We start from the raw sequence: 12,500 nt of genomic DNA, 5'->3' as shown, positions 1-12,500 counted from the left end.
GTTTGTGTGTGTGTGTGTGTGTTTTCGCGTTTGTTTTCCTCTGTGGGTTGTCTGTGTGTGTGTGCGTATGTGTGTTTTCCTCTGTGTGTGTGTGTGTGAGTGTGTGTGTGTTTTCCTCTATGTGCGTGTGTGTGTGTGTGTGTGTGTGTGTGCGCGTGTGTGTGTTTTCCTCTGTGTGTGTGTGTGTGTGCGTGTGTGTGTTTTCCTCTGTGTGTGTGTGTGTGTGTGTGTGTGTGTGTGTGTGTGTGTGTGTGTGACAGGGGAGATGAGGTCTCTGTCCTGGTTTCTAAGTTAGTGTTTCTACTGACTCAGCACATCACTCTACTACTGTAGGCCCTGGATCTCTCTCTCTCTCCCTCTCCTTCTCTCTCTCTGTCTCTCTCTCTCTCTCCCTCTCCTTCTCCTTCTCTCTCTGTCTCTCCCTCTCTCTCCCACTCTCTCTCCCTCTCTCTCTCTGTCTCTCTCTCTCTCTCCCTCTCCTTCTCCTTCTCTCTCTGTCTCTCCCTCTCTCTCCCTCTCTCTCCCTCTCTCTCCCACTCTCTCTCTCTCCCTCTCTCCCTCTCCTTCTCTCTCTGTCTCTCTCTCTCTCCCTCTCTCTCCCACTCTCTCTCTCTCCCTCTCTCCCTCTCCTTCTCCCACTCTCTCTCTCTCTCTCTCTCTCTCTCTAAGGCTATTGTTACAAAGTTTCAAGTTTCGAGTTTATTGTTACGTCACATGACTTGCTTGTTCATGAGCCTGACTGCCTGGGGGAAGTAGCTGCTGGGTAGTCTGAGTTTAGACCCTGAGGCAGGAAGAAACCTCACCTCTGGACTGCACTGGTTCCTCTGGGCTATGCTGACACACTGTTTGTTGTACACTGTAATACTTTAATACTGTATGTCCTGGATGGAGGGAAGCTCCACATGGGTGTCCTGATGTATGTTTGTGTGTGTTCTGATGTGTGTGTGTTCTGATGTGTGTGTATGTGTGTTCTGATGTGTGTGTGTGTGTGTGTATGTGTGTTCTGATGTGTGTGTGTGTGTGTGTGTGTGTGTGTGTGTGTGTGTGTGTGTGCAGGGTTCCTGGACTGGGTGCCTAAGAAGATGCAGCGCGTCGGCTGTCTGGAGCTGCTGAACACGGTGCAGAGGAGAGTCCAGCCCAAACTGCACGTGTTCGGACACATCCACGAAGGTACACACACACACACACACACACACACACACACACACACACACATCCACAAAGGTACACACACACACACACACACACACACACACACACATCAGAACACACACACACACACACATCCATGAAGGTGCACACACACACACATCCACGAAGGTACACACACACACACACATCCATGAAGGTACACACACACACACACACACACACACACACACACACACACACATCCATGAAGGTACACACACACACACACACACACATCCATGAAGGTACACACACACATCCATGAAGGTACACACACACACACACACACACACACACACACACATCCATGAAGGTACACACACACATCCATGAAGGTACACACACACACACACACACACACATCCATGAAGGTTGTGGTGACCACCACTTTGGTCAGATAAATACACACACCACCCAGGTAGGAAACAACACAGAGGAATGCAGTTAAGAATTTAATTAGAAAAGCAGCAATGTCCCTGCCTAGGGGTCTGGGAGTAGCTGGGTCTGGCTGCCTCGTAGGGTCTGCGTGGCACCTCCTCCTCTCTGGGTAACCTGCAGCCTGGCTACCTCCTTCCTGAGTGAGGTGATCTCCGTCTGGGAGCCGTCCAGACCGGCCTGCAGCCTCTCATACCTCTCGGAGGCTCCCTCTTGGAGTGGAGTTCGGATACTGCAACTGTCGCAGGGCTACCCTGGCCTCCGCTGCTTCCGTGGGACTGGTGGCCATGGCGATCGGGTCAGAGGGTATGACAGGAGTGGGGTGGATGGGGAGTTGAGACCGGGGGGTCCACCTGGGCGTCATAGGGCTTCTCCATGGCCACCAGGAGGTGCCGGTTCTGCTGCTGCAGATCCTCCTGTAGGGTGGCCCTCTCCTGCTCACTACGTGCCAGTCGCTGCTGTGTGTCTCTTTGGTTGGCCGTCCTCCTTCTCAGCTCCTCCTGCAGGGCTGCAGCCCCTGCCCTCTCAGTCTCCAGCAGTTGTCGCAGCTCCGTGGAGACAGTTGCTAGGTTACCCTGGACGGTGGTGGCCTCCTGCTCCTGATCAGTGGCTGCCAACTCCAGGACCCGTCGTTGGGCCTTCATGTTTGTCTTGGCACTCCTTCAGACTGGACGCCAGTTGGCCACACTGTGCCTGCCTCTCCTGCAGCCTCAAGTCCCGATTCTTCAGGTGAGCCTGGACCTCATCAAGCTCCTGCTGCGGATCTGTGGTCTCAGTGGCCCTCTCCCTCAGCTGGGCCTCGGAGTGGGAGAGTTTATGCTTTAGATCAGCGGCTTGCTGCTCAAGGGCCTTCAATTTCGTCCCCAAGACGTGCCACTGTACCTTCAGCCGGTCCTGTGCCTCCTGCTCCTGCTGAGTCAGCATCTGCTTGGTCATCCGCAGCTCCTGCTCCAGTCCGGAGTATGCCGAGCGCAGCTGGTTTAGCTCCGAGGCCTGCTGGCTCTTTAGTTGGGCGGTACAGGACGTGATGGCATCGCTCAGCAGGCCGTTCTCCTGCTGCAGCCGAATGAGCTGGTCCTCCCCCTTCTCCCGTGCTGCCTGGTCCTCCCCCTGCTCCCGCGCTGCCTGGTACTCCCCCTGCTCCCGCGCTGCCTGGTCCTCCCCCTGCTCCCCCTGCTCCCACGCTGCCTGGTCCTCCCCCTGCTCCCACGCTGCCTGGTCCTCCCCCTGCTCCCCCTGTTCCCGCGCTGCCTGGTCCTCCCCCTGCTCCCCCTGTTCCCGTGCTGCCTGGTCCTCCCCCTGCTCCCCCGCTGCCTGGTCCTCCCCCTGCTCCCCCTGCTCCCACGCTGCCTGGTCCTCCCCCTGCTCCCCCGCTGCCTGGTCCTCCCCCTGCTCCCCCTGCTCCCACGCTGTCTGGTCCTCCCCCTGCTCCCCCTGCTCCCCCGCTGCCTGGTCCTCCCCCTGCTCCCACGCTGCCTGGTCCTCCCCCTGCTCCCCCTGCTCCCCCGCTGCCTGGTCCTCCCCCTGCTCCCCCGCTGCCTGGTCCTCCCCCTGCTCCCCCGCTGCCTGGTCCTCCCCCTGCTCCCCCTGCTCCCACACTGCCTGGTCCTCCCCCTGCTCCCCCTGCTCCCACACTGCCTGGTCCTCCCCCTGCTCCCCCTGCTCTCACGCTGCCTGGTCCTCCCCCTGCTCCCACACTGCCTGGTCCTCCCCCTGCTCCCCCTGCTCCCACACTGCCTGGTCCTCCCCCTGCTCCCACGCTGCCTGGTCCTCCCCCTGCTCCCCCTGCTCCCACACTGCCTGGTCCTCCCCCTGCTCCCCCGCTGCCTGGTCCTCCCCCTGCTCCCCCTGCTCCCCCGCTGCCTGGTCCTCCCCCTGCTCCCGCGCTGCCTGGTCCTCCCCCTGCTCCCCCTGCTCCCGCGCTGCCTGGTCCTCCCCCTGCTCCCCCTGCTCCCACGCTGCCTGGTCCTCCCCCTGCTCCCCCTGCTCCCCCGCTGCCTGGTCCTCCCACTGCTCCCCCTGCTCCCCCGCTGCCTGGTCCTCCCCCTGCTCCCCCTGCTCCCACACTGCCTGGTCCTCCCCCTGCTCCCCCTGCTCCCCCGCTGCCTGGTCCTCCCACTGCTCCCCCTGCTCCCCCGCTGCCTGGTCCTCCCACTGCTCCCGCGCTGCCTGGTCCTCCCCCTGCTCCCTCCCACTGCTCCCCACCACTGCTCCCATGCTGCCTGGTCCTCCAGTTGGCCCTGCGGGTCTGTGGTCTCCAGCTTCATCTCCGGCTGCACCACCAGTTCACTACGTAGGCTGGGTGTTCTATCTGTAGGCTGGGTGTTCTATCTGTAGGCTGGGTGTTCGCTTTGGGTCCAGACATCTCCAGCAGCTGCTTCACCTCCGGCTCCACCCGGTCCAGGGCTGCGAGGGTGTCGACCAGGCAGTCGCGCAGCCCCTGGATCTCCTGGTTCCTGTGGCTCACCTCCGTCTCTATGGTCCGCAACTGGCTCTGCAGGCCTTGGTTAGCGTGTTCTGTCACCCGTTCCTCAGCGCCAGAGAGTCTGCGCTGTAGATCGGCGGCTTGCTGCTCCAGGGTCCTAAGTTTATCCCCTGAAAGCTGCCACTGCACTCTCAGCTGGGCCTGGGCCTCCCACTTCTGCTGAACCAGCCTCAGCCTGGCCTCCTGCAGCTCCTCCTCCAGCTTGAGGTCTGGTGCGCTCAGCGGGTTCTGCTCCGGCGACCGCTGGCTCTCCCACTGGATGGCACCGGTGGCAAGGGCGTTGCTCAGGAGGGTGTTTTCCCGCTGCAACTGGGCAACCTGGCCCTTCAGTGGTACGTCTCTGCTCTGCAGGGTCGTTTCACTGGTGGTGATGCTGTAGTCATCATCCCCGGAGGTCTGGTGGAGGTTGGTCAGGTGTCGGGCGGCGATGAGATCCCGGGCACCCCTCTCCTGGATCCAGTCCGCCTCAGCCGCACTCTCTCTGTCGGCCTCACTCACTTCCTCATCGGCTGACCGCCTTCACGTCTCCACATCCTCTGCATCGTCCGCGCCTGTGTCCCCGGTGTCGGCGTCATACCCGTCTCCTGTGGGGCCGTCGGTGGTTTCAGCGTCGTCGGCCTCCGGGTCGGGGACCTGTGGGCCCTTGGGTCGCCTCAGGTGTGCCTCCGGGTCCTCCTCCAGCCCATGTTGAGGGTGCCACCCCGGTGGTGTGGTCTCGGGGTCCCTGGGTGTCACGGGCGCCGGTAATGCACCTTGTTCCTGCCAGGGGGCCCCTCCTGGGGCCCGCCCTGTCCATGTCTGAAAGAGAGCATCAAGGGGGTCAATCATGGTCCTGTCTGGCTAGATGGTCCCTAGCCTGGGTGTGCTCTGGTAGTGGGTTCGAATTTGCCCGCATCCTCCACCATATGTGGTGACCACCACTTTGGCGCAGATAAATACACACACCACCCAGGTAGGAAACGACACAGAGACCGGAATGCAGTTAAGTATTTAATTAGAAAAGCAGCAACAGTCACTGAAGAAAGTAATGTCCAACTGAAACTCACCTCCTGGCGTCTAACAAGAAACATAGGGCTCCTCTTAGGGAGGGCAAAAAGGGTGGACATGATACTCCGTTCAGGGGGACACGCCCGTGTCCCGTCTCTGACCTCCGGGGAATGGGGGAAAGGGCTGGTCACTCTGGTTCTCTCTCTCCGTTCTGTCAGCAGACCACAGTTACTTCCCCCTGGCTATGAATGTGCCGCCGTACTACGGCTCTCACCCCTGTGCTGCGTGTCCCCGGGTTGGCTGTCTCTCAGGCCTATGTACTCTGGGCAGTCCTGACGTAGGCTGGGGGGGTAGGAGGGCCGACAGGCTGGCTCTGTGGGCGGGAGTCGGAGGTGGCTTCAGGCTTTCCTCTAGGGCGGCCGAGTCCTCTCTGCGGCCTATGGCTGGGTTCAGTCTAGTGGCAGGCAAAAGGCATTAATCGCTACTGTCACATAAATGTACTGCCGGGGACCGGCTCTCACCCAGTTGACGCGTCTTGTCCACCCATAGTCCTCCCGCATGTGCCAGCTCCACTCCTTCTTATGTGGGCCTCCCATGAGGAGGCACAGGTGTGGCACTTCAACCTAACAAGCCTGTGGTTTGCTCTCTTAGCCACCCGGCTGATGGAGTGCAGCTGAGTGGTCATTGTGTGAATCTAGATGGTACTTGGTGGGGGTCATCACAAGGTACACACACACACACACAAACACACACACATCCATGAAGGTACACACACACACACACACACACACACACACACACACACACACACACACACACACACATCCATGAAGGTACACACACACACACAAGGCAAGTGAAGTGTATTTGTATAGCACATTTCATACAACAGGGCCAATTCAAAGTGCTTTACATACATTATTAAAATACAGCAAGAGGAGCATAGTAAGAAAATAAAAAGTACAATGAATAAAAGCAAATATGAGAAGTAAATAGATAAAACATTCAATAAGACCATAGTTAATGGATAAAATACATTGATAGAAGTGTTTGTGTTTAATCATAACTGCTGCAAAACATGAAGGTTTTTAGCTTAGATTTAAATATTTTAAGGGTTTGGGCCTGATTGATTTCTTCAGGGAGTTTGTTCCAGGAGCATGCAGCAGCGTGACTGAAAGCTGCTGCACCGTGTTTTGTTTTCACTCTTGGAATGATTAACTGATTAGTCTCAGCTGACCTTAGGGACCTTGCTGAAGGAGTGTAGATGTATTAGTAGCTATATTAGTAGATGTGTTAGTAGATGTGTTAGTAGGTGTATTAGTAGTACTGTACCAGTACTGCAGAAGTCTTCCCAGCAGATCTGACTTCCTGCTGAAGTCCCGAGCTTCTGCAGAGCGTCATCCAGGCCAGGGGCTCTGAGTTCCGTCTCCCCAGGCTGAGAGGCTGTTTCTCCCCAGGCTGAGGAGGCTGTTTTGGGGTTGGCAGGTCAGCCAGGGCCCCCGGGGGCACCAGGGCCCCATCGGAGCTGGAGGACCGGATTAGTAACTAGATCAGATTCAGGGAGAGACTGACTGCATATAGCCCTGCTCTGTGTGTGTGTGTGTGTGTGTGTGTGTGTGTGTGTGTGTGTGTGAGGGATATCAACCAGACAGATTGGGAGCATGTGAGGGGGGGGTCACATATGAGAGCTGTCACTCACATGTAGATGATACTGGTGTGTGAGAAGTCAGAAGGGAGGTGTGAACCAAATTAACTGACATTGGCGTGTTTGTCGAATGTTGACGTCCCGCTGTGGTGTGTGTGTGTGTGTGTGTGTGTGTCTCCTCTTTGTGTGTGTGTGTGTGTGTGTGTGTGTCCTGCGTCTCCTAGGTTACGGTATGATGACAGACGGCACCACCACCTTTGTCAACGCGTCGGCGTGCACCGTCAACTTCCAGCCCCAGAACCCCCCTGTCGTCTTTGACCTGGCCAACCCCCGGGCCAACACATGACTGGACACGCCCCCCCGCCCCCCCCCACGGCCTAGCCCCGCCCCCGCCCCCCCCACGGCCAACCCGGAAGCAGCTGTAAGGGTGGGAAAGTAAAGGCGAGAGGGAGGGAGGGAGGGAGGAGAGGAATGCAACACTTCTCTCTCTTCCTCTCCTCTTCTCTCCATCTCCTACAGTGCTGTGTGCCCCCCCCCCCCCTCTTTCTTTCATTTTCTTTCCTCCTCATCTCCTCTTTTCCATCCCTCGTTTTGTTGCGTCGTCACCCGAATCTCTCTCGGGTCACTGTGAGGTCATGTTGCGATGTCTGGATGTGTTGACAGTTTATGGAGAGCTGGGACTGTGGCTGGTTCATAGAGGTGCTGGACCCCCGGCTCTGACCAGGAGCAGCGGTGGATGCTGCCAGAACGTTCTAGAAGCTCTGGAGCTCCTCTCCATGGGAGTGATGCATCCTGGGAATGAACTCTGACCTCTCAGTTAAGGGAGACAAGCTGTGCGTGTACCTGTTGTTGTGTAGGAGCGGTGGGACTGTACATACATCACATGTTGTTGTAAAAAAAAAACTCAGAACTGAAAGGTTTACTTAAGGTGTTGCCATGCTTAAAAAAAAAAAGCAAAGACAAAAAAAAGTGTTTGAATTATCTGTGTGTGTGTCGCGTTAAAGAGAGAGGCAGGGAGTGTGGGGTGTTTCATGTTGAAGTTTGGCTGTTTCTCAGTTCTGTAGTTGAATGCTTTATACTGTATAACACCCCCCCCCCACCTCTCCTCAGCTTTATACTGTATAACACCCCCCCCCCCCCCCCACCAACTCCCCTTAGCAGCTCACTCCCCTGACGCAGTGACATGATTAACTCTTTCATGTCCTGCTCCAGTCGTCTGTTAGAAGACTTCTCTATTATTTATTTTCCTCTCCTCTGCGTCTCCTCGTCGCTGGTTGGCTCTGAGTCTGCTAGCGCAGCGAGACCACATCACACTCTGATCGTCCTGATCTGAGACATTATGTAACCAACCCTAACCCTCCAGGGTTATCCTAGGTAGGTTACCTGCTACTGAGTCAGGATTCACTGGCAGGGTTATGGTCTTAATGTGCTGTTGACTGGTGAACTCAGTCTCATATCATCTTACTAGATTCTGTAAGAAAACAATCTATTTATCTATTTATCTGGTCTGATCTGACTCTGTCTTTATTTATCTATCTATCTATCTATCTGTTCTGACTCTCTCTTTATTTATCTATCTATCTGGTCTGATCTTCCTACCCGATTCCCATCATGCCTCAGTCGCTGTCCTCTGGATTTCCTGTTTTCTTTGAAAACTCTTAACTTTTAACTTTTGCTGTTGTGTTTCTGTTTCTTGGGGCATGCGGTTCGGGTTTAAGAACTAAACGTGTTCGATGACAATCTGCTTGTGTTGTATAATCACTGTTATCATCGTCTAGGGAGACGTTTCCATCGATGATGTACATCATTTTATAATCAGTTAAACTGATTTGTACCATTTTAGAAATGTACTACAATGTGTTGCTCTTGGAGACAACAGTTAATGTATGATACCTTTAACTCGTTAATGTATAATACCTTTCTTAAAACACAATTGTTTTGGTTTTTTGAGAGCTTATTCACACAAATTGAATTAAACCTTATCTGTGACGTCTATCACGCCTCTCTCCTTCCTCTTCCCCTCGCTCACGGTCGACGCAACTTTCTCCTTTCTTTTGTTCTGGTTTGAAAAAACAATTAAGTGGAGAAACTTCTGCTGGTTTGATCTTCCTGTAACAATGAAACGATCTGGAGCTCATATCCATTATGGAGCAGGGCTGAGGTAGCTGCTGTCTTCACACCTCTGCACATCCTAATGAGAACCTCAGTCTAATAATTACATTAGTAATCCCGGGGGAGATGGGTAATTTATTCGCGAATGGCTTTTTACTTTTGCCATTAATACCGTAGCTTTCATATAGTCTATCTCTTTCTTTCTCTTTCTTTCCATCTCTCTCTTTCTTTCTTTCTTTCTCTCTCTTTCTGTCTATATCTCTCCCTCTCTCTCTATATCTCCACTCCATCTGAATCGCTCCTCTAATTTCCCTCTCACAAATCGTTCTTTAGTTTCTTTAGATAATGATTTCTCTGTCGCTCTCCCTCCCTCCCCCCCTCTCCCTCCCTCTCCCCCCCTCTCCCTCCTTCTCTCCCCCCTCTCCCCCCTCTCCCTCCCTCTCTCCCTCCCTCTCTCTCCCCTCCTCTCCCTCTCTCCCTCCCTCTCTCTCTCTCTCTCGACAGTCGCCCCCCCCCCCCCCCCCCCCCCCCCCCTATCCTCATCCCGTCTATGTTCATAACCCAACAGCACATCATCAGGTCGGGTTCCAACAACAATCACACAGACACACTTGGCAGAGACACACAACTGTACTAGGGGGAGGAGCTATGTCCACACAACAACACAACAACACAACAACAACAACAACACACACACCTCTCATAATAACTCAGTTGCCTTTGACAATCACTTGCTACAGATCTGATTCCATGATAGTAATCTAACAATAGAGTAACGTTTATAGATTGATTGATTGATTGATTGATTACAGTTGCTATGGCTGCAGAGTCCTAACTGAGGGGGGGTCAGGAGGAGGTAGGAGAGGACAGTCAGGGGTCAGGGGTCAGTGCAGGAAGGCCCGCAGGAAGTGGTTGTAGGCGAGGCTTCCTGTGGCGTTGGTGTCGTAGCAGCAGGTGAGCTGGTAGAACTCCTCCTCTGACAGGTGCACCCTGAACCTCCTCAGCACCTGGGGGGACAGTTAGAACAGCCTCAACACCTGGGGGACACAGTTAGAACAGCCTCAGCACCTGGGGGGACAGGAGTTAGCACGGTCAGTTAGCATGTTTCAGTGTAATATACTGTGTCACGTTCTAATGCTTTGGTCCTTATATCGGCAACCAATCAAAATGTTCAGACTTTTCTTTTGACACATGGAACTACGTTTCAACGTTGTTGAGAATCACAACACAAACTTGCTAGTCGAGCCAAAATACTGCAACAACGCAATGGATTGGGTGAGTAATCCCCACTGCTACCTAGTTAACTAGAACACTACTTTACATTGTTAGCAGGCTCACAAAACAAGCTGTGTTAGCTGACTAGCGACGTGTCGTTGGGGAAATTTATTCACATGACATCCGATCATACATGAGGACCAGAGCATTAGTATCGACCCCAGCGGTCTGACCGCAGCGTACCTTCCTGAACTCCTGGACCGTGACCTTGCCGCTCCGGTTGCGGTCGTAGACCAGGAAGTTCTGCTTCAGACACCGCCAGGAGGTCTGGACCGGCCCGGAGATCCTCAACATGGCCGCCACGCACTCCCTACTGAGACCCTCCTCCTCAACCCTCTGACCACAACACGACCACAGCAGGACCACAACAGAGAGAGAGACAGACAGACAGACAGACAGGAGAGGACAAGGTAGAGGTAAGACCAATGCATCCATCTCCACATTATGTGTCACGTTCTAATGCTTTGGTCCTCATGTCGGGATCTGATGTAATGATCTGACTTTTCCTTAGAAGAATGTAAACACATTTCCGCGTTGTTGAAAATCAACGACACGTCGCTAGTCAACTAACATAGCTTGTTTTGTGAGCCTGCTAACAATGTAAAGTAGTGTTCTAGTTAACTAGGTAGCAGTGGGGATTACTCACCCACCCAATCCACAACGTTGAAACGTAGTTCCATGTTTCAAAAGAAAAGTCTGAACATTTTGATTGGTTGCCGACATGCGGACCAGATGACCAGACTGTCACACATCTCCTCTCCTCTCACCTCCCGTTCCTTAACACGTTCAGACTCGTAGGTTCTTACAGTGGAAGACTGTTTCAGCGTTTAGCTTCCGAGGCGGGGGAGGGGGGGTCTCTAGTGTGTGGCACAGATGGTGGGCTTTCTGCTTTCTTCGAAGACAATGGAGAGTTGCTGTGATCCAGCGCCTGGGGGGGTGTGGAAGGTTGCAGCTCTTGGGTTGCCAGATAAGCCCCCTCACCCACACGCTCTGGGGGGGGGGGGTGTTCTCCAACCTGCCCACCCGCGTGTCATTGTTCAGCGCCTCGTGCGCCCCCCTCCCTGCCAGGAACGCTCCTATCACCCCCCCCCCCTCCAACCTGGCAACCCACCCCCCCCTCCCTATCACCAGGAGCTGGACGACAGCAGAGAGCCTGAGGGTGGGAGGTCCCTGCTGGGCTCAACCTGGCAACTCACCACCACCCCCCCCAACCTGGCAGCCCACCACCACCATCACCCCCCCCCCCCCCCCCCCCAACCTGGTAACCTACCACCACCACCGCCCCCCAACCTGGCAACCCAGCATCACCAGCCCCCCCTCAACCTGGCAACCCACCACCCCCTCTCTCAACCTGGCAGAGAGAGGCGGGGGATAGAGAGAGGGGGGGGATAGAGAGAGAGAGGGGGGATAGAGAGAGGGGGGGAAGATAGAGGGGGGGTAGAGTGAGAGGGAGGGAATAGAGAGAGAGGGGGAATAGAGAGAGAGGGGGAATAGAGAGAGAGAGGGAATAGAGAGAGAGAGGGGGAATAGAGAGAGAGGGAATAGAGAGAGAGAGGGGGAATAGAGAGAGAGGGAATAGAGAGAGAGAGGGGGAATAGAGAGAGAGGGAATAGAGAGAGAGGGGGAATAGAGAGAGAGAGGGGGAATAGAGAGAGAGGGGGAATAGAGAGAGAGAGGGGGAATAGAGAGAGAGGGAATAGAGAGAGAGGGGGAATAGAGAGAGAGGGGGAATAGAGAGAGGGAGGGGGAATAGAGAGAGAGGGAATAGAGAGAGAGAGGGAATAGAGAGAGAGAGGGAATAGAGAGAGAGGGGGAATAGAGAGAGAGAGGGAATAGAGAGAGAGGGGGAATAGAGAGAGAAAGGGAATAGAGAGAGAGAGGGAATAGAGAGAGAGAGGGAATAGAGAGAGAGAGGGAATAGAGAGAGAGAGGGAATAGAGAGAGAGGGGGAATGAGAGAGAGAGAGGGAATAGAGAGAGAGGGGGAATAGAGAGAGAAAGGGATAGAGAGAGAGAGGGAATAGAGAGAGAGAGGGAATAGAGAGAGAGAGGGAATAGAGAGAGAGAGGGAATAGAGAGAGAGGGAATAGAGAGAGAGGGAATAGAGAGAGAGTGGGGGAATAGAGAGAGAGGGAATAGAGAGAGAGAGAGGGAATAGAGAGAGAGGGGAATAGAGAGAGAGAGAGAGAATAGAGAGAGAGGGAATAGAGAGAGAGAGAGAGAATAGAGAGAGAGAGGGAATAGAGAGAGAGAGGGGGAATAGAGAGAGAGGGAATAGAGAGAGAGAGAGGGAATAGAGAGAGAGGGAATAGAGTGAGAGAGTGAGAATAGAGAGAGAGATGGGAATAGAGAGAAGAGAGGGGGAATAGAG

The 12,500-nt window shown here is 54.5% G+C and overlaps 1 protein-coding gene across 1 annotated transcript in view; it reads left to right on the top strand.

Annotated features, from left to right (window-relative positions):
• The window catches only part of LOC308175302 (metallophosphoesterase domain-containing protein 1-like), a gene marked incomplete at both ends in the record, with an annotated part of 18,245 nt that extends 11,156 nt beyond the window's left edge, over positions 1-7,089 (top strand). The window contains 2 exons of the mRNA XM_080550995.1: positions 1,057-1,170; positions 6,968-7,089. Coding sequence (XP_080407121.1) covers positions 1,057-1,170; positions 6,968-7,089 — 236 coding nt within the window. The remainder of the gene's footprint in view (positions 1-1,056; positions 1,171-6,967) is intronic.
• Between the last annotated feature and the right edge of the window lie 5,411 nt (positions 7,090-12,500).

This window comes from Nansenia antarctica (genome assembly GCF_963989245.1).
Source record: "Nansenia antarctica genome assembly, contig: SCAFFOLD_285, whole genome shotgun sequence".
NCBI classification, from domain to species: domain Eukaryota; kingdom Metazoa; phylum Chordata; class Actinopteri; order Argentiniformes; family Microstomatidae; genus Nansenia; species Nansenia antarctica.
This window is presented reverse-complemented; position numbering and strand designations above follow the sequence as displayed.